At 35.1% G+C, this 27,774-nt stretch overlaps 2 protein-coding genes across 4 annotated transcripts in view; one reads left to right on the plus strand and one right to left on the minus strand.

Moving 5' to 3' along the window:
* Positions 1-24,259, minus strand: LOC110442671 (tight junction-associated protein 1-like). 3 transcript variants are annotated; one of them, XM_021486386.1, is made up of 9 exons: positions 24,142-24,259; positions 17,066-17,245; positions 16,262-16,305; positions 13,832-13,840; positions 6,381-6,545; positions 5,611-5,677; positions 5,217-5,324; positions 4,751-4,834; positions 1-4,126 (listed from the first exon to the last, which is right to left on the minus strand). In XM_021486386.1, exons 2-9 carry the CDS (start codon positions 17,150-17,152, stop codon positions 3,686-3,688), a joined length of 1,005 nt encoding a protein of 334 aa, XP_021342061.1. In that variant the 5' UTR covers positions 17,153-17,245; positions 24,142-24,259; the 3' UTR covers positions 1-3,685. The 3 variants fall into 3 exon arrangements, with proteins under 3 accessions (XP_021342061.1, XP_021342060.1, XP_021342062.1); XM_021486385.1 differs by lacking the exon at positions 13,832-13,840 and adding an exon at positions 15,085-15,135; XM_021486387.1 differs by lacking the exon at positions 13,832-13,840.
* Positions 24,260-24,305: 46 nt separating this feature from the next.
* Positions 24,306-27,774, plus strand: part of LOC110442680 (F-box/WD repeat-containing protein 7-like) — a 30,115-nt gene continuing 26,646 nt past the window's right edge. Inside the window, exons 1-3 of the mRNA XM_021486397.1 lie at positions 24,306-24,426; positions 25,731-25,913; positions 27,085-27,209. Coding sequence (XP_021342072.1) covers positions 25,780-25,913; positions 27,085-27,209 — 259 coding nt within the window. The 5' untranslated portion in view covers positions 24,306-24,426; positions 25,731-25,779. The remainder of the gene's footprint in view (positions 24,427-25,730; positions 25,914-27,084; positions 27,210-27,774) is intronic.

Raw genomic sequence — 27,774 nt, forward strand, 5'->3', positions numbered from 1 at the left:
TAGCCATAATTCAAATAAAACACTCAAAAGTTATCAATACATGCACCTAAACGTAATTTGCATAAGGATACAAAGTACAACAATATGTAACAATTTTAGATATAATCATATTCAAATGTACAGTGAAACCTAAATGGTCTCTGACATTTTGGTTCCTCCCAAAAAAATCCAAAAAAATCTGGAAGAAGCTTTTGAAGTATTGTTGCATACAACGAGATCGAAAACAATATAAAATATTGGTTTAAGACAGTAAGTTTCCGGACGTCCTGTCCATGCAGAGCTAGACTATACAACAATGTTTCACTACAGAACAAAATATCAAACACACACATACAATAGATATACATGTATGCATACATTGGCACACGTTCGTCATGCAAGGCTAGCACCTGGGAAACAAATACAATATATTTACATAAAAACAGTTTCTGAAGTCTATCCTATGGTGCAACACAATACATTTTAAATTTTCATTAATTATTATCATCAAGGAATATGGCAAAAATGTCTGATAAGAATCATGATTTAAACTACGACTAGTAAAATTTAAAAAAAACCCACTTAAAAATGATTTATGGAGGGAAAAACTGTTGCAAAAATTATTTCAGTAGCTCCGATTACAAAAATATTTTTCAAATTCAATCTAAATATAAGATTTTATGGAGTTTTTCCTGTAGTTACACAGGGACGTATATAACTGTCCCTGAGTTACATTACTGCAAACATAGCCAATTAAAATGGGTTTAAAATTTTAATGAAAATATTTCCATCAAAATTCAATTAAAATCATGTTAAATATGTATGCAGTAGTGAAATCTATTTGGATATTTACCGAAAAAGAATCCCAAGCAAGCATTTACAGTAAGGGAGCGGCGTTTGAAGTTCAAACGGTCAACACAGGAACTCAAGCTTGTGTGAGGAATCTTACTTCCTATCCATGCTGAAGTGACCTATGAATTTTGACCTCAAGACCTGTAAAAGCATTCCCAAATAAGTAGTTTTGTTGTGAAAGAAATGTATGAAACATTTGAGAACATTCGGCCAAGGGAAACTCAATTATTGTGGAGGTGGGATGGACAGATACATTTAGACAGAAGAACAAGCATCATTACAACAATATTCACTCCAAGGGGAATAAAAGTCATGAAACCGAAAGTGGTGCACACATGGGAACCCAATTGCTGAATATATATCGGGAAATTTTTCGCTGCAGTTTAATAATTTGCCTTTTTTGTCATCCGTAATAAGGGCTAATTTAATATTACAACAAACGTTTGTAAACATATAATATACATGGTTATTAAATGTGAAGGGCAAATTCAATATTGGGCGAAAATAGTATTTACCGTTGAATGGCGGAAATTTCCCAGTACATGTATACAGAATCTTGTTCGTGTTAGAAATACATTGTAACGTATTGGATGGTTTTCATGGATTTTCTTTCCATTTCCTTTTTTGAATATGTTATACACACAATCAGTCTATGAAAATTCCATTTCACTGTTAACAAAACTCAACAAATAAAACAACATTAAATAAAAAAAGAAGTTAATTATATTCAACGAGGGACATATTTTGCAAAATATGAAACAATGAAATTAGCAATGCACCAAGTTAAGAATATACTCAAAAGCGATTCATTTCAAAAGAGGTATACATGAAAACTAAAATGATGAAGGAACAAGTACAATTCTATATTAATTTAACTAAGATTTAATTCAAAAGTACTTTAATATGAATAATATGGCAACTGTTAATTTTAATAAACAATCATACAATTTTTTATTTTACCCAGTTTGCATAATAATGAGTTTTCAGTAAAATTCACATGATATAGATAATTTTCCTGGCGGTTAAAATCACAAACAAATTGCTTCCTATCGTATAATTTATATTCTTAGCGTGCATATGTTAAAAAAATCCTTTTATTTTGCTCACATGAGTACTTTTCCCTGATACTCCTGTGTAGTAACATGTGAGCTTTGGTTGATGAGGAGACTCCTACATGAATCTTCATCTTCTGTGAATATTAAATCCATGGAAAGTTATTTCCAACATTGAAATAGTATCTTTTTAATAAAAAATTCAACCATTTGCAGTGGCGGATGCAGAGTTTTTTTTTGGGCTTCAGTAAACCATCCAACCCTGAGAATTTTCTATAAAAATCATGTGTTTTCACCATTTTCCTCACTTGGAAACCCCCCTCTGGAAATTCGGAAACCCCCCCCCAGATAGGTCTCTGGATCCGCCACTGATTTGCAAATAAAAACTCCTCTTACATGAAGTACCGGCAAAAGTATATGGATTTATAGTAATACAGTATTGTAGCATTTTTTTTTTTTTTTTTTAAATGGGTGGACACAATCCTGAACTAAAAACGAACATTCAAATAAAGTTTGAAGTTATAATTGTGACTTTGTTTTCATCAATAAAATCACTTTGAAGAAGAATTTTTGGCGATTTTCAGAAATAAAAAAGAGGGCTAGATAATTGATTGCATAGAATGACTAGTCAATTAAATCTAAAACTGGGGTGACATTTAATACGGTATGCAAGCACTTTAAACAACCTCTATCTACAACAAAATAAACAACAAATGGCGTCATTGAACAAGATAGTGGTCTAAACTACACATAAATTAATCATCAAGTTTATACATATAAACATTATCTTACTGTAATCACTACTGTAAAACGAAAACAAATTTAAGTGTGAAAATAATGCTGGTTTTTTTTATCTCAGAAATTTCATCAATTTCAATTTCCAGAATCAATGGCTGATAGATCTAGAGTCAATTTAATGGTTTAAAGTGAATTGATAGATTTCATTTTAAGTTTTATTGTACTATTTTCCTTCCTATTTTAATGACTCTTTACATTAACTCATTCACCCCTGAAGTTGCATAATGAACTATTCCAATCTTTGAGTTGGAAGAGTTCAAATGTGTTTTCAGGGGTGAATGAGTTAACACAGAGTGGAACACTGACATTTATAACTACGTGTAATTTTTGTTTAACTGTTATCTTATTACCAAAGTGCAAAACAATTTGTAAGGTACTTAACCTCGAATGAATGCATATAATCAAAATTGTAAAGACTTAATGTCACTTGTTAAAATTTGATTAATAAGAAAACACCATTTTATGCACTACGATATTCGGCTATTGTATACTGTTTGTCAAATCTAAATTTGAAAATTGGACTAAGAATACGGAGAAAAAAAAAGAAAAAAAAATTAACATTATATATCACTCATACCAAAGATCCCGGATTCAAAACCTGATTGTAAATCTTTTGTAAAAATATCAATTGTTCATTTAGAATGGGTGATGGATAACAACTTTGGTACGTAAATGTCATGTCAAATATTGCCCTATCTGAAATATTTATAGACAGTAAATTAAAACACAATTTAATATATGAAAAAGTTAATATTGCAGTGAATGGAGAAAATGTTATTAAAGAAATTTCACAAATTTTAATGCGTTAAATTTTTATAACACATTTATAACTTACAACACTTAATATTCTTTGTTTCTATAGAAACTGAATACTACACAAAAATGATGACTTTTCAATGGACAAAAACTATGATGAACATTGAACTGAATGTCTGAAACTTTTAAAACAATAAAAGGTATCAATTAAGTGCGATTTTAATAATTACAAGACGGCACTTTGAAATTCATATTTCTGTTTCCGTTGAACTTGTCCGTATCCGGCCTGACGGTTTGTGGACTCGGAGGCTTCCGGAGCTGCCTGTCCCACCGTTTGATCCATTTATCTCCCGACCCATGCACACCTGGACCTCCTTGTCATGTACAACAACGTCAAGTTTACACTGTATACAAATATACATCCTCCGGGGTTTACGTCTCGACTCCGGCTGAGTAAGCACCTTTGCTATGAGATTCATGGGTACGGAGTCTGTGGAGTTTGTGTTTGCGTCTTTGTTAGATTTCTGGGAGCTGTTGTTGATGGAATACACCATGGCTGTAGGAGGAAATGTCTGCATTGGAACGCGGATCAGTTTTGTCAATTCGTTATTCGGAGGAGCATCCTCGCAGTTGATGATTTCCTCTCGTGTCATGTGACTTTTGACTCTTTCCTGAAGATCCATCGGAAGCTGGAGTAAAAAAAAATCGAAAAGTCATTGATGTGAAATAAATCACATGAATGTTACTGATAATATTGTTTGAAATTTTATTATTTTGAAAACAATCGGTAATTGCTACTTCAGCAAAATAGGGTCTCTTTAAATACATACTAAACAACTTACCAATTTATTTTTCTTATATAACTTATTAACTGCAGCCCATGATTTTTTTTCACATTTTTCAAAATTTCTTACACAGCATAATATTGCATCTTCTCCTGACCAGAAAAACAAATCACACATTTGATTTTTAATAAAACTAGTTTTTCTTGACATGGGGGTATAAAATGTGGATAAAATCCTGATGTCTACCTTGTAAAATTTACTTTAAGATTTATATCTACCGAGTTAATTCTCAAATGTAACTTGCTCACTGTAGCTCACAGATAACACTTATATCAAACTCACCCCTATTAGGATAAATATCATAATCATGATCACCATGACTGATTTTCTCTAAAATATTTTCTCTTTCAAAATTACAGAATTAGATAACTTATTACATGATTGTGTATAGTTGTATATAGGAGGAGGTCGAGGATTGATATCTATGATGAAAACATTATTTCTTAATTAAAATGTGTCGATACCAACCGTGTTCAGCTTGTGGGCCACAAAGTTGGAGGGTTTACACTGAAGTAGCTGGACAGCATAGTTGCAGTCTTTTCTGGTTTGTTCCTGGAAAAAATTAACAACTTATCAATAAACAATGTAAGTTTAATGCCCTGGAAAAAATAAACATTAAACACACATATGACACAGAAGTTTCTTTAAGGAAAATATTTCAAAATTTGAAAAATAATTTTAAAACCTAGGAAAACCCGCCTAGCTAGAAGCTACATGTACTGAAAGTGGTCACCAAACTTAGCCGAGCCCTTAAGGCATTTAACTCTGTGACCAAGTTTGAAAAAAATCGGTTAACAATGAGTAAGAAATGAGTAGTTCTTCATAAAGCATTTTTGTCTGTACATTTTACAACACATATTAAAGCCTTGGGAAGCTATGGATCTGAACCTGTACGTATCATGCCTATTGCACCTCAAATTCGCACACAACTTACATTTTCCTCCTCCAGTTCGCAGACGTGAGATTTGGCTTCTACTACTTTAGAGGTCAATAGAGCCACTTCTTTCTGAAGGCCCATCTTGTCACCTTCAAAGCTGTTCACCTACAAAGGAGCAAATGGCAATTATTTATAACATTATAGCTAGCGGAGTTATTTGAAGATGTACATGTACAAATCTAAGAATGCTAATTCTGCACAATAAACCAATATATTCCAATCAATTTAACCATGATTTGAACTGTATGTATCTCAATCTGGGAAACAAAAACTATTATTTTCTATGACTTGAGGTCAAGAACGGTATAAATAAATGTTAATTGAGGCTGCAGTCAAGAAATTTATGGAAGAACAGTTTTTTCATAGCTGAGGATATGAAGCTTGTACATACCACTTTTAAGAGTTTGTCCTCCAGTCCATGGTTTACTTTTTGTAACCTTTTATGACTTTCATACAATCTACAGAAAAAACAATCAATTAAAGAAATCAATTAAATTAAATCAATTAAAATTAAAAAATTAAAAGAGTTGATTTAAATAAAGTAAACAAATCTATAAATTAAATAATTTTAAATTACATGTACAATATAAACTCCCCACCCTGCTTTACCAGTGACCTTTTGACCCTTTCACCTTTACCGTTTTCCACTAAAATCCTTACAGACAGAGAACTCAATGTTACCATACCGTGGTGTAAATAGGATCTTAATATGTTTAGGGGTTCATGAGTCATCTTGTACACAAACTTTTTACCATGTATGGAGGGACAGGATGACACACACAGACACACTACACAATTTAGTGATTACTATATATAAACCCTGCGGTCCTTCACTAAGTGGGGGATTTAATTATCTAAAGAGCTTAATTAATTATGAAAACCCGTAAGTATAAAATCACGTAATTCCTGCATGCTTTTGAGCTTTAGCAATATATATTAAATGTTGATATAACTTGAAAAATTGTCGTTGATCCATGGATATACAAATGTGATAATATAAGTAATCTATTGCATGAAGAATTTTAAAACTAATAACATGGTCCTTGATAGCACATGCACAACAATGAATAATTTCAAGAAAACATCCTTTAATGTAAACTGTACAATTTTACTAGCAGTGAATTTTGCAATGTCTCAAATTTACCCTGTGAGTGACTTTACCTGTCATATCGGTCGCGGAGTTTGGCGAGCTCCTCGGTCAGTTTCAGCACCTCGTATTCCGCCACGTGTTTACTGTCGATGATTTCGTGTTCTATCTGCGAGATGTGGTTGTTGCTCTTCCTCAGTTGACTCTCCAGAGCCTCAATCTCCTGGTGAAGGTCCAGGCTGAAACAGACCGAACAGTTATAACGTTAACTATCACATACAAATTAAAGGCAGAGTTGGATTAACGCTGCCCCAATATCAAATGGAAGTATAATTAAAACAAACTGCAGGGATTTTTAAATATTTTATAAAGCAGACATATCTCATATTCCAATATGACATATTATTGTTATTTAATTATGAAATGAACTTTTAGAGAATAATGTGCTAATTAAACACATGTTTTGAAACACCAGTTTTATGTTGCCTTTTTCGTGAATTCCCCCCTCAGGGTATACATGGTGTGTCTGAATCGAATGAATGCTTTTTGGAGATGTTTTGATGCATAAAACGGGAAAGATTAATTGAGCAAAGCCGTTTCAATCGCAATTTAAGCACTTTCTGCCTCATTGGAAATTTAGCATGATCGAGGGAGATCTTCCTCATTGGAGGTTTAAGAGGTTGAAACCTATGCATGTACTTGTCTAGATCTATTGTGGTCACATTAAAAACAAAAACAAAGTTTTTTATATTCTAATTGCCAAATCATCAGCATACATGGTGCTTTAGGGGTGAAAAGATGGTATAACAGACAAATTATTCACCTATATAACTAGCTAGCTACAATATTAACTATGGGTAGCTTGTTACAGTCTATTTTAAAATCAATTTTTGATTGCATCATCAGTATTATCTTTCTGAACTTAAAGCAACAAACGGTTTAAATGTGACAAATGAGGTTAGGTCAAGGCTGTTCGTATATCAATTACATGAAATATTTTTGATTTTCATATAAACTGTAGCCTTAAATTGTAATGGATTGTTACACATGTTTGTAACTGATGCAAACTCTTTATGGTCTGTATATCTCTGAACACACAAAGCAGGGCTGCAATGTATATCATCAAGTTTCAACACACAGTGGTGTATATATACAATATGCGGTACATGCATAAAATTGCCCAGATTGTTTTACAATCATGCTCCCTTCATTGAATATGCATGTATACTAAGCAATGCAATGCAAGCCGTAACTATTCATGTACTGTACTATACGTATTGACACAATGTCTGAATAAATGATATTCTTGGGAACTTATACACAAATTACGCCGTACAATGTACATGTTTGAGGCATCATACATATACACTATAATTATATACACTAGGGAGAATTCACTAACCCTTTCACCACTTTATATTTAGACCATAATGGACTCATCCATTTCAATGCATGGTAGAGACTCAACTCAACTTACATAGGGGTGAAAGGGTTAACGCTTAACTGGACCACAAAACACTTATTTAGCTGTTATGTACATGATCAGCTGTCTTCATTAATGGCAACTTGACTACGTTTACAATTTGCATTTTATCAACAAGAAAAAACATCATGTTCATCGTAACCCATTCAAATTTTTGAACTGAATTAATTTACATTGAGTTGGAAAGCAATTATTGATTCCATACACTGTTGTGCAGCTGTAGGCCATCGTGATGTACTAGTAAGTTACTGTTGATGTCATTGCAAGCAACATTGATGAAAAATGTGAATGTTGTTTATCAGCAATTAGAATTTGAAGAATTTGAGAATAACATGAATCAAACTAGCATTACAATGCCATAAACAATAATTGGTACATGAAACATGTAACATTCTGGACCCATGAGGTGTACCCAAAATGGACCACCTAAATTCTTTTTTGACAAAAACGAAAAAAAAATATTGAGAAATGTATACATTTTTTAATTTTCTTTCACTGATTTGGGAAAGATTTTTTTTTCCAAAGAACTCTTTAGTTAGAAATTTGTTGAAAAGACTGACACCATTTTAAGGAAACACATTTTCTTTTTATTTCATAATGATGGTTTAAGATCATGGGCTAAAAAGTAGTCTGTCCCGAGCGAGTACTGGTCATCATGGCCCACATCGGTCAAATTTGCATAAAACCCACATAACATAAATGCGACTGTAAATTTATCAAAACAATTATAGCAATGAAATTTAATCATTATATATACAATGTAGTTCACTTACCTCTACACAACTTATACTAAATGTACAGTATCCTATACAAAAAATCACACATTAATAGGAATTTCAAAAGTGAAGGAAATTCACACAACAGGTCTATATAGCGGTACATGTACATCTGGCTGGGTAAAATAAGGTCTGCTCAAACGTACAGCTTCATATATATAATGATATACTGTTTACAGATTAATTAATGTTTCAACAATTTCCTTATGTTAACCCAATTTAGTGCCAGCTTTTGTTGCACTACCGTGAAATCAGATATATTCCCGGGGCCCAAATTTTGTGGTTTCCCAATTACAAAACACCATTTTGTGGGTACGTACGTGAATTTGTGGATTACATTAATGATTATAGGATCAACTCAAACGGAGAATTACTTTATATCCAATCTGATTAAAATCAATTGTTACATGGCTTCGTTAACTTCGTACTACGTTCAGGCGGAGCCATGTAATATATAATTTTAATCAGATTGGCTTTATATCAAACCCATATTTACCTTGTGGACCTATATATGAACTCATGGATGAAGATTACCCACGAAATAAATGAAATTAAAAACCCCAGTAAAATAAGTGATTTCACAGTAGCAGGTCACTTAACTATAAGGTTACATTTGTATAATCTGGGGCCAGTTCGTTTATGCAGAACAACCAGTACGTCCGTTTTTAAATGTAACATTTCGGGGTTTTATTTAAATCCCGGCGGACCTGCAAATGTTTATGCAGGCCTTGTAAGGCTTTGTCAAGGCTTGCTTGAAAGCGGCATCAGATTATGATTATAATTACTAGGTCCGACCATATTTCAAAAATGAACAGTTACTTTGTTCCAACGGTTGTTGTACCGTTTGGATAGCGATAAACGATAATGGCCCTGCAGAGTCACAAAGAACATTTTCTTTCGTAAAGAATTTGTGTGTTAATTTAGGATTGTGCTATTTAATGACTGTGCTATAGGATAAGATGGAAAATAGGAAAATATGACTGCCTTATGATTAGTATAAGGGTGTTCACATTAATTTAACTATCCAATACTTGTACCGGACAACGTGTCATACAGTCTCTTGAGGTAATCCCCGTCATTACATATTTCCGATCTCTCTTTTACAATCTTTAAAAATTAGCATTGTTCAGTTTTGTGATACATGTAACTTCAAAAATTGTTGACTTCACATTTTTTGTATTGCTCATTAATGTGACTGGTTGAATATTAAATAATGACAATATATAATTTTATGTCTATAGACAGTTCATTTTGAATGCCTATTTCTATATACTTGGTGAGGGTCTCGGAGATGAATATTTCGCCTAGTTCTCGATATTTGCAGTCTGTACAATATCTCAGAAATCTTGCAATGACTGTTACAGTTTTTTTTCTATTTCAGACCTTTAACCAACAGCATGAGACTTTGAGAAGTCCTCCATTTTAAGATTGACACCAATTTTGTTGCACACTTTGAGAACAGACCTGTATCAATCAAAGTCGTAAGAAATTAGGGGGTTTCTTGTGAATCTTGATAGCTATTAATTCTCCTTGACTTCCGTTGCTGTCTGTTAGCGGTGGTTTGGAGTTTTCTACTTGACAATGAATTGTAGACCTGTATTGATTAAGAATGATCACTGACCTTCTTCTCTTTGGTTACAATATGAGGGTGCTTTTCCCCCTTAGAGAATCGAATGTACAACTGGGGCATCGTTTTGGCATTTATTAATTGGATTCATTGAGAATCATATATCTTTGAGACCAAAATGGCTGAAGCCTCAGCCTCAGGCTGAAGAATCTCAGTAAACTTGTTTGAGGTCCTGTTGTCAATATATATTGTATGTTTTGTGGAGATGGTTGTTCCACTTCATAATGAATGTTCTGAGGCCAGATGAGCATGTTAGATTTGGTCGGCCATGGTTGCATATTATGAGGGAGTCTTGTGTGTTTAATATGTAAACCTCGTCATCTGGAGGGCTGTTCATTTGTATTCTCTTATGAGTGGAGTTGACTATAAATAAATATATCGTGAATTGAGCAAAATATGTACTGGTTTGGTTAACTGCTTAAATGTATATAATTTTTATATATTGGTGCATCAAATAGTTTACTACATTTACCCGTGTAGTTATGGTACGCCTAATCAGATTAAAATCATCTGTTTATATAACTCTGTTTAAATGCTACATGTTAGCGCCAAGGCAATGTACTACATTGTAGATATGAGGGTCTGAAAGTGCTACATAATCAGATCCAGAGTCATGTCCGAGCAACCTTAAGCTAATTCCGACAGCCAATAAAAATATGACTGGCAAAATAATTGCACATTCAGAACACGTACAATTATTGCAATTTTCTGGTCATCATGGTCACCTTGGAAACAATTGTGTAGATTTTCCTCCTTACAGATCATGGATACTGAGAGATGGAACTACAGTAGTGAAACATTCTAAAAGAAAACGGACTTCAACACTCAGAAGATTGCAAAATACTGTAAAGGTAATGGAGATGATGACAACATGTACACTGGATGTGCCCTCTCTGACTGGTCAATATTTAATGAGTATACGTAAAAATCTATAAGTATGGAGGTTGCCAGAATGTGAATCTGAACATGATACTTTCAGATGCTCAAGCATCTATATATAGTAGACAGCAAAGAAGCTATTTAACAGATGATTTTTATCAGATTGTTGTTAGCGATTCTGTTTGTCTAGAAATATTGTCTAGAAATAGACTGATCAAGTCCACATCTACATTAAGTATAAACTGAAAATAATTATTTTACAACAATTACAAAAACCTTTTATTATAACTTATACTCAATGCTAAATGTGTTGGCCCGGATGGAAGGGCACACTCACAGGGTGTCTCAATGTAGAAGGAAACCAGAGTACCTGGAGCAAACACACGTGGTCAGGTCATGTAGCTTGGTGACCCAAGACCTTTTCATGTCTGATTGGGGAGTCAAAACCCAGGTCCTCTTGGTGAGTACGCTATCCACTACGCCACCACCTATCAATCTTTTAAAGTCAATTTCACTCTCGAAAGACTGGCATTCTCAAAAAATATAGACGGTTGTTATCAAATGATTGTCCAAAATGCACAAACTATGCAAAAGATAATTAGATATAAGTGAAGTTTTTGCATTAAATTTATATATAATTACCACAAAGCCAAATTTAAAGTATGAACCTTAATTAGTCATCTATTAAAAAAAGATAAAATACTGGTAGATATTTCTAAATATTGTCTTCATGTTGGTAAGTAATGGATTGTGAAAAGATTCATGTAGCACAACCAGTGAAGTGTTTATAGATGTGACGTTTCGATGACTAGTACAGCATGTACTCTGTCACTTTTTGGTTGTGCTACATACATGAATCTTTTCACAATACTGGTAGATATAATTATAATAATACATGTACACCACATACCAAACTCAAACCCACAAATCTAATGTAGCACAACATCATTAAACAAGAGGCCCAATGGGCCTGAATCGCTCACCTGGTATTAATCTCACACTTGTAATCTTAAAAGTGGACTAAAATACAGCTACAGGCAGAATATCAGTGTATGATTCATAAGAACCTATTAAAAGATTTGAACATATGATGCCTGTGACCTTGAATGTCGAACAAGGACATTAGGTTGAACAGAGTTTAAAGTCTTCCAATCCAGCATGCTTTTGGCAAAATATCATAACCCTGGACCTATTGGTTATACAGAACAAGTCATTTAAAGATTTAAACATATATTGACCACTGTGACCTTAAATATGGGCGAAGGTCATTCATTTTGACAAAATTGGTAGCCCTTCATTCCAGCCTGTTAATGACCAAATATCGTCACCCTTGGTCTTTGGCTAATTTAGAAGAAGCCGTTTAAAGATTTGTTGAGACAATTGACCCCTGTGACCTTGAAAATGGAGGATGGTCATTCATTTGAACAAACTTGGTGGCCTTTAATCACAGAATAATACTGGCCAAATATCGTAACCCTATGCCTCTTAGTTATTCAAAAGAAGTTGTTTAAAGGTTTTTAACATATTTGACCCCTGTGACCTTGAATATAAGTCAAGGTCATTCATTTGAACAAACCAGGTAGCCCTTCATCCCAGCATGCTACTGGCAAAATACCTTAACCCTAGGCCTCTTAGTTATTCAGAAGAAGTTGTTTAAAGGTTTTTAACATATTTGACCCCTGTGACCTTGAATATAAGTCAAGGTCATTCATTTGAACAAACTTGGTATACCTTTTTCCCAGCATGCTACTGGCCAAATATCATTATCCTAAGCCTCTTGGTTATTCAGAAGAAGTTGTTAAAAGGTTTTAAACATATTTGACCCCTGTGACCTTGAATATAAGTCAAGGTCATTCATTCGAACAAACTTGGTAGCCCTTCATCACAGCATGCTACTGGCCAAATAGCATCATCCTAGGCCTTTTGGTTATTGAGAAGAAGTTGTTTAAAGGTTTTTAACATATTTGACCCCTGTGACCTTGAAAATAAGTAAAGGTCATTCATTTGAACAAACTTGGTGGCCCTTCATCCTAGTTTGCTTCTGGCCAAATATCATCACCCTAGGCCTTTTGGTTATTAAGAAGAAGTTGTTTAAAGTAAAATATTGATGCCGAACGCCGGCCGGCCGGCCGGACGACGGACGCTGCACCATGGCATAAGCTCACTTGGCCCTTCGGGCCAGGTGAGCTAAAAAGGTATCATACATTTTCAATTTGTGTAATCTTTTGATCAGTTATTACATGTACTGGTAGGCAAGTAATAAAGTATTCTACCTAGTTATCTTGTGAAGCTTGTTAATGTTGAGAGCACTCCTATACTACCTTCTATATATATGTACCGTTTATATTACCAGTCGATTCATTAGTTCTGACTATAGAGAACTAGTCGCAGACTTTAAGTCTTAGAAGAAATTAGTACCTTATCTACAGTTATACACAAGTGTAATACCACAAAAACTGAACAATGAGCCAGGTATACACAAGTGTAATACCACAAAAACTGAACAATGAGCCTCTTATATCTAAATGACTTGTTATATGTATTTGCAAAAGACAGTTACAATAACCAAAGGTGAAATTAGTTTGTTAGATTGTAGTTTATAGCTGGTTTAAGTAATGTCTTTGCAATTTGAGACAGAATTGCTTTTGTAAAATCATAAACTATTTTTTTTTCAAATTCATGTTAATGATAGTTTTGCAGTGAGCTTATATTATAATTAGAAAACACTAAGAGAAATAAATAATATAATCTTATACTCACCTGTTTTGACTTTAAAACAATAATGTATTTCACAAATTTTATTACGAGTTTCAGCTCTGGGTTTTTTTGTTTGACAGAATTAAAAAATATCCTTACCTGATAACAAAAAGTGATGTTTTGAGGGATAAAAAACCCCATGTAATATACCATTCTCAATATACCTGGGTATGTTTAATCAAGTGAATTTATCAATGTACTTAATTTATAGGATTCTTAAATATTCTGTTTGTAAGAATTAATGGTTAGGAAAAGGTTTCTGAGAAATAAGACACTTTAAGATACATGTATACGTGTAGTGTACTTCCAATTTACAAACCACAGTCAACTGAAAAAATATTTACATACTGAGTGAGCTTATAAGTTCAAACAGCGAGTACCCAAAGGTTAACGCAGCATCCTTGTCAACTTTTTGAATTTTCCATCGGGGAGATTCTGTATGGTCAAAATTAAAACATCAATAAAATGTGCGTGTATACCCCCTAGAGACAAAATAACCCTATAAATGACATGTTTTGCATGGTTCTTTCAAGTGAAATAATTTGATCTTAGAATATAGAAATAGTTAAGCAAATTCACCATTTGAAAATACTAAATTTAAGGGTCCAAAGTTGGGAGTCTACTTCCTGAATAGGGATAATTGGTAAGTGTAATGAGGTGTAAATAATGTATAGATAAGCAAAAAGCTAACAAGGGCGATATACCTCAGGGTATAAGATTGGCAAAGTTGAGAAGAATATGCGAGTATTGATATTGAGTCAGGTATATTGAAGTGACTTGTACAGCTGGTGCAGGATACACTTATATGTTGTGTATACATATATGTGTATACATATATATATACATATGTTAACATAATATTGTATCATATTAATGTGTCGATATAATTAAGCACCTGTTATAAAAATTATTGCAGCACAGCCACTAAAATATTTGAATTTTTCCATTTTTTCCCCACAAGAATCAGTGTACAGGAGCTTCATATCATAGGTAATGGTTATTTCCTTGTAGTGGTAGATCAGCCATGTAAAAAAAAAGAGGAAAAAAAGGACATATTTCTGCATTAAAATAGACAATCAGCAAAGAGTGCTCTGCATATACATGTATATATGTATGTAGGGAGTTTCTGAAGCCCTTTTTCCAAGCTAGCCACTAGTATATATATATATATATCAAACTATGTTTATACGAACGGCTGAAAGATGTTATATAAAAAAACACCCGGGTAAGCATCCCTCGTTACTTAAGTATGATACCTGTGATTCTCATCTGCTGGCCAAACTGAGGCTAAGTGTGAGCCTACCTGTCTGTAAATATACATGGATATCAAAATAATGTACAGGTATTTTGTGTGAAAATTAATACTGTATTTTGTCAGCATGCAGTGTAATGCGTGCATGTGAAACACAGACATTTCATCCAGGTTGAGAAAGCAGTCCCTTTGCAATGTAATTAAGTACATGCATCACCTGTTACAACAATAACAACAACATCACATGTACATACAGGGGTTTTCTTGATTTGTATATACACCAGATATGAAAGAAAAATATTCTTTTATTCTTGTAGGTGGAAGACAGATTTGTTATCCTAAATATTTTACGCTTGGTTCTGATGCAGCTTCAGTAATTACTCCAAATCTAATTCCCCTTAGGTGGAGTTTCCCTATAATTGCACGCACAAACATGAAAAAGCAATCTGATTAAAATCATAATCTGTTGCGAGGCGTAGTACGAAGTTAACGAAACCATGTTACAGATGATTTTAATCAGATTGATGAAAAAGTGTCCTACAATTTAATCTTACAATTAAACTGATGAAGGTAAGTGGTTGTTATATGACTGTTACCATATTTTAAGACCCATGATTAGCTCAGACTTCCTGACATGCAAAAAAATACATGAACCAATGGCAGTGTTTTTCTTCTTGGAAATTTTTATATAACTATATATACCTTCCTTTTATGTGGGGATATGTCACATATCAAAACATTAAAATCCATTTTTTCTTTATTTTCTTTTAAAAGAATCAATGATTTTTTTTCAAAAGTCTTTATTCATATATTACATCCATAGTAATGTTTTGCTGTTGAAGCAAACCTAATTTTTTTCAATTTTTAAATCTTAGAATTTGGGAAATATATTTGGAAGAACAATTTTGACATGTACTGTATGTATGCATGCATCACCTAATTAAAAGATCCCCATTTATGTTTACAATGATTACATTACAGGGATCAGTCTAATTTAAACAAAAATTGGACGATGAAACCCAATGATCTCACATTCTGCAGTTTGACCAACACTACATGCGATTCCTTGACTAACTGCATATATCAATGCTGAGGCGATGTTGTCAATAAGTGGATTTTAATCTTTTCTCTTGCTTTACAATTCTAAAGACTGGGGCTAGAAATTTTATAATCAACCTTACCTTGAGTGGTTAGAGAAGCATCCCCTACAGGTACATCCACAGTCCTGTAAAATAAAGGTAAATATCAGGTGACATTTATACAGTGTACACATGTGCAACACCACATAATTTATTTCTCTATTGCCTCAAAAGCTCTTAATTAGTACAATATATTTTCTATTAATTCAAACTGTTGCAACTCTAAAGTTAAAAAGGCAACTCTTTAATTATCATTAAGAGAAAATATATAAATCAAGACAGTACAATTTATATAAAGAGAAAAATATTAAAATTTCTGAGGAAATTAAGAGAATTAAATTCCTCAGTGCATTCTTATTGTTTTTCCGCCTCATTTATTTGGTTCAGTACAAATTGGAAATCTAAAATGTAATAAAACACAGACTAACTCTGTAAGTGAAAGTTCATATTCATATAGTTATAAACACCAATCAAAATTACTAAATGTAATTATATATAAAATTTCATCTATACATAGAATTAAAACGTTTTTTTGTTTCTCACATTAAAAAATATTTTTCGTGAAAAAATAAATATAAAAAAAGGGTTCATTGATGAACAGTTTCAGGCTCCTGCTGCCCTTCATAAGTTCTGCTGAGAAAATTTTGTCAAGAAAATTCTATGTCATGTTTTGAACTTTATCAAATTTAGAAAGGAAACAAAAGTCTACTGCAGACTGCTGCAAAATTATTATCGGTTTTCTGAGTAATTTACCTGTAGCATCAATGAGATTTCTTTTAATAATGTCCGATAGAATTCCTTGTCAGAGTAGGAAATTAAAGTATTGATTAAATAACCAGTACTTACAGGGCAGGCCTGAGTCATTGTTAGAGAGACGTCGGAGGTCACCCTTTTATGCATGGTTTGTGGTTTGGTGCCTTCAGACGGTTTCATCAATATTGCTGCTACCGGTTAATGATATTGAATGTTCCCGAATTCAAATTATCATTTTTGACTTGTTTAGAAAACTAAAGAGGCTGAAAACATCTGAAATTGAAATAAAAAAACAAACAGTTGCCATATGTTTTTACTTGATAGAAATGCATCTGCATCTATTTCATATTCTATTTTAATTTTCGATTCCAATGCAATCAGCTAGTTAATTAAATAGGCATACAGAAATACATTGTGTGTTTCACGTTTCCCTAATATTTGAGAGTCAAACCCTAACTCTTTCCACCTGTTCATTTCCTTGTTCTTTAAAAGTGTGTAAAGATGTTTAATAAAAAATAAGAAACATATTTTCTCTCTTTATAGCTACTGACTCTTGTTTTCAGAAGGTGAAACTCAATTGAAACATACAATTTTGTTTAGTCTTTTATCAGCCCTGATAAATATGCAACTTTATAACCGACATTAAAATTTGCAAAAAACGATAATTAAAAGTCTGAATTTATAAACAAATCAGTCAATAAATTGCAAATCTTTGATATAAATATTTAATAAACTTCAGTTCACTTCGGCTTAGATTAGCTCATCCTTTTCCTATATAGCTAGGACGACACAGTACCAGTACGGTACAATCAATTCTACAGTAAAACCTCTATATAATGCCCTTCATTTAGTAAAGCAAAATTTACATGTCTACCCAGCCCCTTATTACGTACATGTGAAGTAGCTCAAATCACAGGTACTTGCCTCGTCTGTCAATTAATACACATATATATAATATAATCATATTATTGGTGTATTGACAGACGAGGCTAGTACCTGTGCTCAAATTAATATACAGTAAAACTCCATATAATGCCAATAATTTATTTCACATAAAACCTTGTTGTAAATTTGCCCCTCATTTCCCTCTGAGTAAATTATATATTGCAAACACACAATTGGTATATATGTTCAAAGCCTTAAATTCCTTTTCTTACAGTAAATATTTCTTTTACACATCTCCTGCAATATATCACCTAACATTTATACTGCCAAAATGTCACTATGTATATACATGGCAGTATAACAAATTAAAAGATTTCCATTAACTATATACCAGGTATTCATGAATCAAAATCAGTCCTTTAATATATATCGCTCAAGTCATCTGAAGAAGACATAATTGGACCATTTCCTTCTACAGTACGACGTATATATGTACATCATTGACTTTCGTAGGTTAATTTGGTTTTTTCAGGAGTCCAAAAAATCATTTTTAAAACGTTGATCGAGTCCTATTACTCAGAGAAAAGGCTGGTTTTCAAAATGTGGCTAAGACCTGCAGGAAAAGCACAAGTCCGGGACTCAAACATTCCAGTCCAAAAAGAAATTACTGACAGTTCCTCCCGAAGTATTGTGAAGCTAAGCTGACTTACAAGTTATGTGCACTTTTAGGTATTCATGTATTATTTCATAACAACTAGTACGTACTGTTCAAGTAGCCAAAAGCAGGGTTGAAATCTGATTGGTATTTTTATTATGACACAATTATTTTTAGTCTATTCTATACACCTAGTAACGCCCCCATTTCACTAGGATACGACAGGCGGCGTCGGTGTCGGTTAGCCACCATCCGACAGCATCCGACAGCATCCGACAGGAACATAGATTGACCGAATATAAACCAAGCACTGGCCGAAGGGTGACGTCGAGAAACCCCAACTGACGCAGAGTGACCGAGAGAACATTTTCTGACCCCGGCAAATTTTGAGCATGCATAACATAAACAGGCCAAGATAGCATTTTGACCGAGTACTAACCCTCATCAACCGAACTTCACCGCCAGGTGACGTAAGTCTAACGGAATAGCAACCCCCATCGACCTAACACAAACCCTGAGAAACCCTGCCTGTCCGAGTGTTTTATCAGACTCTGTCAACAGTGCGTTTCTCTGCGTTGGTGTTACGTCACAGTCGGTTGCTCTGAGTCGACATTCGGTCACATTCAGTCAGCAAATAATGTCAGGGACCGTCATGCACTGCCTGGCGGGGTTAGACATTGGTCGCCATTCGGTCATGCTGCGTCAGCCTGCGCCAGTGTTACGTCAATATTCGGTCAGCTTGGGTTGTAGTTTGGTCAATGTCGGTTGCTATAAATACGGGTGCGCCACATACGATTGGCTAGTGATACATTTGTTTTCCAAAGCATCATGCCACCAAAGAAATCAAGAAAAACGTTAAGACAGGCAATAAAGAAGACGAAGGGCAAAGCCGTGATGCAGCCCGGAGACACTCCAACAGGAGACGACGAGCACCAGGTAGAGGTCCAGCCAGTTGTTGAAAGTGTGGGCCAGGTGATAACCATCGTTGGGCAAGGGAAGCATCCAAGAGGTCGTGGTCGTGTTGGAGGGAGCAGAGGGTGTGGACGTGGACGTGGCAATAAAGATATTGTAGCCGAGGCCATGGAGGAGGCAGACGTTGGTGCTGAGAAGGAGGACGAGTATTTTAATGGTGCAACTTCTTCAGAAGATGACACGGAGGTTCCAGCCCAGAAGAAAAAGAAGACCCCAGAGGTGGTGCTCACTCCCGAACAAGAGCAAGCCGTCTGTGACTGGCTCCGAAAGTTCCCACAAGTCTGGAACACGCGCCATGAAAGCTACAGGAAGACACCTGAGAAGGACCTCTTGTTGGAAGAGCAGGGCCAGAAGATGGGGTTGCAGGCAGCCATCTCAAACAATGGTACAGGAGCACTAGGTCCAAGTTTGGTCGTGTCAAGACTAAGAAGGGCAAGTCCGGATCTGGTGCCCAACCAGCCCTGACCTTCCGGGAGGAGACTGTATGGCAGCTATTCCAGTTTCTGGGGGACTTCGTCAAGGAGAAGGCCAATCGGGAACCAGTTGCCAGTGTATGTATATTAGTTAATTTTCCCCCGTCAGTCCGTCCGTCCGTCATTCCGTCCGTCCGCGCACACGAACAAGCACTTGTTGGGAACTGAGAACAATAAGTAACAGTAAATACCATTCATTCCGTTGCCTGTTGGGTACTTGGAACGATACCTCCTCTGGAACTACAGGGCCACCTCTTTCCATTCATCGGGGGTGACGGGGCACTGGACCTCCTCTTCTGTAAATTCATCGATGATGGCGATGGTGTGTCTGGACACTCTGAAGCTGTACTGCAAACTTGGGTAGTTGTCCCCAGTAGCCAGGTGCCAGAGTACCACAGCCTACTTCAGCCCTGGTTCCAGAGGTCGTCTGAACTTGGTGTCCTTCTTCTGGAGGCGAGGCGTCAGCCGGTTGAGCAGGAATTGGAACATGTCTGGAGGCATGCGCAGGTAGTTAGTAAACGACTGTACATCCTCGTTCCGGAGCTTGACCATAAGGTTGTTGTACTGGCCAGCTGAGACTCGCTCATCTTCTGTTAACCAGGTCCTCACCCAGAACCGCTTCTTGCTATATCTTCTTCGGGCCCTTTGCCTCCTTCTTTCCTGCAGGACCTCGGCCTGGGCACGGATGTAGGCATGATGCTGAACAATCAGATCAGCCTGGAAAAGTCCTAGTACTTGCTCATTCATACTGTCCCTGGACTGGACTAGATTGGACCACCCTAGGCCTGAAATCACACTATTTTAAATCAACGAAGATCGCAGCCATCAACATGTCTGACCCTCTGTGACCCTCCATGGCGTAACATCGACGCAACTGTGTCGCACACTTACCCACATCCACGTATGTCTGTCCTATGTGCATCCAAGTGCATCGCAACTCTGACACTCATCATCGCACCATCAACGCAGCTATTGCCGCACACCGACCGACACCGGCCCATTTTGACCGAATACTGACGTAACTCTGACCGATATGAATCGTAGATGTGCCATTTGTGTTCGAAAATGTTCGAAAATGCTCGAACAGTTTTGCGACAGCCCAAAATTTACTGACCGACCCTGATTGACACTGACACAACGCAAGTGAAATGGGGGCATAAGAGATAGGTTTACATGTATATTGTACTGCATCAAAACACATGTTCTTTCATTTTGATCTCTATCCAGCAGACTAGCTGGATTTATTATTATTTTAGTCTATATATAGAGAGCTTTGTTTTCAAATATGAACCCTTAATTATTCCAGCCCTATAGATAATAATCAACCATTATTTTTCTGCATGAAATTTGAATGTAAGCAATATTATCAGAATTATTGATCCAATGTGTCCATTTATATGAATATGCATAAAAAGTCATTTAAACCAGTCAACAACACATTGCAAAGGGAACTGTGTATACATTTTTGTAAACTAAATCAATCGACAAATTATACAAAAGTAGATCGATACTGAGATTCTACAAATAAGGTATAAAAAAAAACATTGTGTGTGCCTGGTTTCCCTATCGATCCAAGATTTGTGCATACCCCAAAGTTTTTATTGGCATTTATAAATATCAGTGACAAATACTGTTTGTTTACGCCAGATCTCCAGGTGCTCTTTATAAGCAGGGGTCGACACTAACACTCGTTGGCTAGTCCTGGACTAGTAGATTTCATCAAGGAGGTGGACTAGTGAAAATCACCTAACATAACTGGTCTTAGGACTTGTGAAAAATATGATTATAAAATAAGAATATTCCTTTATAAAAATTTGAAAACTGCTTAAAATAGATATATTGAATGATAATTGTCAAAAATTTCCGAAAACTTCACCATATCTTCATGGCAGTGCTTAGTTATTTTAAGTCCCCTACAGTCGATTACTTTTGATGTTTCAAAGAAATCTGTCAGAAAAAGAAGGGGAAATCTCTGGACAAAAATCAAATACTGAAATGAACAAATGGCAATAACTTTTGCCAAAAGAGTTGAATCAAAATTATTTTTGTGCAAACACAACAACATATCATGATTATAAAGCCTACTAAGTTTCATAGAAATTGGTAGAAAAATGTAGGATATTGCCGGACACAAATCAAGTACTGAAATAAACAAAGGGCAATAACTTTTGCAAAAATTGTCAAATCAAATTCATTTCAGGGAAACACAACAACATATCATGATAATAAAAGCCTCACAAGTTTCAAAGAAATTGAAAAAAAAATGTAGGAGGAGATCTCCGAACAAAAAACCAAATACTGAAATAAACAATGGGAAATAACTTTTGCAAAAATAGTTGAATCAAAATTCTTTTCAGGGAAACACAACTTCATATCATGAGTATAATGTATACCAAGTTTGGAGGAGATCGGTCGAAAAATGTAGGAGAAGATCGCCGAACAAAAATCAAATACTGACATAAACAAAGGGCAATAACTTTCGCAAAAAATATTGAATCAAAATTCTGTTCCGGGAAACACAACTTATCATGATTATAAAGCCTATCAAGTTTCAAAGGAATCAATCAAAATTGTAGGAAGAGATATTCGGACATAAAATCATATTCTGAAATAAACAAAGGGCAATAACTTTTGCAAAAAATGTTGAATCAAAATTCTTTTAAGGGAAACACAACGTCATATCATGACTATAATGCATACCAAATGCAAGTTTTAAATAGATCAGTCGAAAAAATGTAGGATGACTGCCTATATATATATATATATCTGTCTCAGAAGGTTCGAATCACAGGTATTTTGTAAGCTCGTGGATGAATTATTAATCATCAGAATAATTGCAAATGGACTTTCATGATCATCTAGAGACGTATTTTGTCATCCAAAAATCAAGAAAGCGTAAAAAAACACCTACGCAGAATACATGCATATCCATGGACACATCCTGAAACTTTGGAGTCCCCCAAATGCTTTGGATGGATATTTAGGATCTACAAACCACCAGGCAGATCATAGCTAGAAAAGGTACACATATATTGGAAGCTCTGCAGGCAACAACTTAAATTCATCGGCACCCTTGTCCATCAGAATGTGAAAGTTATAATGCTGATGCTATTACACAGGGTCCAGCACCAAATAGAGGCTATTCCATTGATTGATTGATTGGTTTTACCTCCGCTTCATTACCGAGTAGTTTGGATATCCCGCAGACGATGGGCTATTCCATCTGAGGTATCCGACTTTATACTAGTTACTCATGCAAGCTCGCAGAAGAAAGGACTCGGTACATTCTTGCCAAACATAAGTACCACGATTAAGGAAAGTGTTCACTGGATATTCTCAATTCTTTTCACGAACTATCCAAAACTGGAACAGTCTACCTGTAGCTTCAGCTAATTTGCTTGACCACTTTTTTCTGATTTCACATTTTTCTTGAGATACAGTATAAATCACTGAAATAAAATAAAAATCCATCAACTCAGAGGTAGTTCCCCTATTCAATCTTCATGCATCACTCCGGCGTATCGTACTGTTTATGGGTGCCTCAGTAGCTGTGATCACTAACGCGCAGTCATTGTACTACAGTGTGCTATTAAGCGTGAGCTTCAGACCACTCGCTCTCCCAAGAATTTCAGTTCAATCCCCAGCGGTGGTGGAAAAAAGAGAGTGATGTCCGATAGGGTTATAGTTGTTATCCCTCCGATGGCACGGTGGTTTAATTTCCCCCCGTGGGTTTTCCTCCACCACGAAAACACCATTTGTTCCCTAAGCGGCATCGCAATAAAAGCTCTTAAGAGCTTATGTTTGTTGTTGACAATTGTACACGACGTTAAAGATTTTTTTTTTTTTTTTTTCCCATTCTATAATTTTATAATCATATTTTTTACAGCATTATCTGATCATCTTTTTATCAGTTTATGAGTCATTTTGAGTATGATTCAATGCCAAATGCCACCTTAATAAAACGTCGGCCATGTCTGCCTAGTCGAAGAGCTCGAGGCCATAAAGAAAATAACACTGATTTCATTGTACACAGTTACAGTAATGCACCTGTAGGCCTAGGCCTAGTGCAGATAAAACGATGAAATCGAGCCTTCAGGCCTCCAACAACAAAACATAAGGTGGCTGACAGTTATTTCAACTGAAGTTGATTCCGTTTACTACGGTTATGTCATTATAAATCTTACCTGCATACTTTACAACGCTTTCTATTAATTTAAAAGATGTAGTCACTGGTCAGTCCCAAATAACATCCATCAGTTTATAATAAGGAACATCACTCCTGTCAGTTTTTTCACATTCCATTGCCACGAAACTTCCGGTCAGTTAAATCGAAGTTATCCCCCTTTGTGAAGTCAACCATTTCCTGTTCTTCTCGCGTCATTGGTTACACTGTACTTTCCCATCAAGATGACCACGATTGTATGCAGATAAAACTGCAAGGCGTCCACGTGCTACTTGTACAAGCCACGGTATATCGCATTTTTGTTATAAATCTGCAATGTAATTCTATATTCAAAATATATGTACTACCTGCAAAGTTGACAACACATGCGGTCATGCCTGCACTGTCACCCCAACTAAATATAATAAATTATGTGAGGCCGGAACGACTAAGAATACGGGGACGGAACTACTAAGGTCGGAACGACTATGGACGGAACAAATCGGGGCCGGAGCGACCTGTATTTATCTTGCCGTATGCATGCATATATATTCATTGGATATATATCATTCATTGGATAGTCAAGGGAACATACAAATGTATGATTAATAAGAGTAATTGTACTGAACTCTATATAATGTGCAGAAAGCAAACTCAATAAGGGTTACATTTCGAAAAATGTGCCATTAAATTGTTCATAAATTCATAAAGTTTGATCAATTCAAGTATCAAAAGTGTAGTTAATAAGGGGAGGGTTTTGGGTGCAAAATATATTGAGTATAAGTTTAATTTATTCCGTGGCAATACACTGCCAGTAGCTAGTGCACGCAGTTAGTAACTTACCTGTATTTATTCGTTAGAAAGTATTGAACTGTGACATTGTCAGGTCATTTCTGGGTGACTGGAGTTGACCCTGTCGTGCGGTGTATTGACTGGATAGTCGATAACATGCCACAGATAGGTTTGCACGAGCACGTGCATTTCGGGTGTGTGGGCTAGTGTATAAATACAGTCGTTGCCTGGGAATTATCGGGCAGTCGGACGGATTTGTTTCCGGAGGTGTGCCACAATATAATCCAGGTGTATAGCCTATAGCTTAGCACCGGGCGGGTGGTCATAAGGGATTTTAAGCCTATGTAGGACCTAGACCGAGGGGCGAGTTCGTGTGCAAATGTAGTGTGGAAGTGTGAGTGAAAGGAATCATCATCTGTACATATCTCATTCTCATATTAATATATATTGTTAACAGTTTATTTGGACATAATCTCTTCTTTAGCCGACATGTTTGAGTTTCATAAGTTGTGACCTACCGCACCTGGGTTGACAACATGGGGCGATTCGGGACTCAGGGACACACTAAATACAGGTTAAGTGCGTGAATTGCCCGGAGCTCCGACTCGTCCTATTACAAAAGAAAGATCCATATATTTAGATTTAATTAAATCCTTTTGTTAAACAGACATTCCAACATAAAACCATACAGTTATATGTTGTACACATTTGTTTTATCCTGTAGGTATGAGACAAGTCTATTTCAAAATAGAAAAACAATTGAATCCCACTATACAAAAATTAGTATGTATAACTTTCTTTTGTTTGCTTAAATTTCAGTGCAAGATAGGCTGACTATTATGGTGAATTTCAAAATGAAGTTCATCTAATGATGGATATCACAGAACAACTCCCCCAGGAACTGGTAGAAAAAATAATATCCTTCCTTAATGTGAAGGATATTGGAAGATTTTCCAAAGTCTCTGTTGGTTGGAGAGAGGCTGCAAACAAAGACCCAATATGGTAGGGCATCCAGCTTTTTATATTGAAATAAGAAAAAGTCAGACATGGAGGTTCCCCAATGATTGATGGTTGGTTGTCATGTTTATCTAACTTGTTTTAGTTAAATTATCAAATTGTACAAAGACACAAGTTTCACCGAGATCAGCCATCATGAGTTTAGGGACGGTACCTTTTTTCTCCCACAACATTCAGCTATTATACTAGAAAAAATCATATGTTTCTCTCGGAAGGAAATACATTATTCCTCTTTCTGATTGGGTAAACCAGAGAAGTATTATATGTCTCTGGGTAAAACCATTGCCTTAGCTACTATATGTCATCTAAATGGAAGATAACGTCACAGATATTGTTAGTTGACCATAATTAGAAGATTGACCAAACAAAAAATTCACATCCAGGGTGTTATATATCCATTCAGTGGGTAACCAAAAAAGTGTACCAACTCCTGGCAGGTTAATCCAAAGAATCAGAAGTGAGAAAACCTACAGGGGTTATGGGAGAAAAATATCTTAAATAAAGAATAGAAATAATAAAAAAAAAATCCTTTTCTTTTTTAATACAAATAAAGAGAACTCATGATAATTCTTTACAATATGTATTTATGTATTTATTGAAAAATAAACAAACCATTATTTAAAAAATTGTCAGAGCTTTCAAAGGATGAAGAAAACAATTAATGACCAAAGATTTTTTTGTTGCAGGAGTTTTAATAAGCGATTTGTAGTGCTACAGTTATTTTTTTCAAGGCAGAAAAAGTCTTTCACTTAAGTGTTGAGAATATTATGTAATTAACGCAATTAGTACATGTATGCCAAAAGTATTGTTTTCACTTTTTGATATATATATTCTTTTGGACCGAGATGGTACTTTTATGGAAAAACAATATATGTGCATTCAAAAAGAAAATACAACATTGTGAACAAAACTTGTCCAACAATGGGCACACTTATTTCAGCATATTAAATATAGCTCGAGTTTCCTCTGGCCCCGACACCAGACTTATAGACACTTTGACATATAGATGTCTGGTGTGGTACCATAAAATGTACATATAATACAGATACACAGAATTGGGTTTCATAGAGATTCAGGAAACTTATTTGAAAGCTATTATGTTTCTGTTTTCAACATACTGGCAGTATATATTAAATGTACATTTATTTTTTTACAGGTTACATGAGTGTATGAAAAATGGATGGCTCAGATATGGAGTCAAGAGTGAGATCATTAAAGCATGTTCTCTCCCACAGAAGGAAACCAACGTCTCCCTTACTTCACCTGTCTTCAGATTATTCGGTAAGATTTTCACACTTTGATAGCAGACATTTCAGCTAGTTCCAAAACTTATGTGGTTTTTTGTGTTTTTTTTAGTTATGCTGGTCTTGTGGCTTTCTGTTCTTGTGTAATTAGTCTTTGCTTTTTCCAAACTATCGAGTAAATTACAGTGGAAAACCAGGGAATTTTATTTAAGATTCAAGATATTTGTATACAAAATCAAGGTGGTATATATTCCGGCACTTACAGTCTCAATATTTCATGACGAACTCCACATCTTTTCCGTATTTTTTCCATTTGAGAAATATGGAAAAAATATATATAGAAAAATACAGAAAATGATGTCCTTTTTTTCTTCTGGAAACATGTGAAAAAATTACAGAGAAAACGTTGAGAAAATGAGGAAAAACTGAGGTTCATGCAAGTAACCTGAAGCTCTTACACTTAACATTTCCTGAACTTATCAATAAAATCTTACCAAATTACTGGTAGTGCTTTGAGCATGGGGTGATTGGAACTTCCTTTTTATTGTATTACCGAATATTTACATTATTCCACCACTGATGATAGTGGTATATAATTTGCT

Source organism: Mizuhopecten yessoensis, unplaced genomic scaffold (assembly GCF_002113885.1).
Source record: "Mizuhopecten yessoensis strain PY_sf001 unplaced genomic scaffold, ASM211388v2 scaffold716289, whole genome shotgun sequence".
NCBI lineage: Eukaryota > Metazoa > Mollusca > Bivalvia > Pectinida > Pectinidae > Mizuhopecten > Mizuhopecten yessoensis.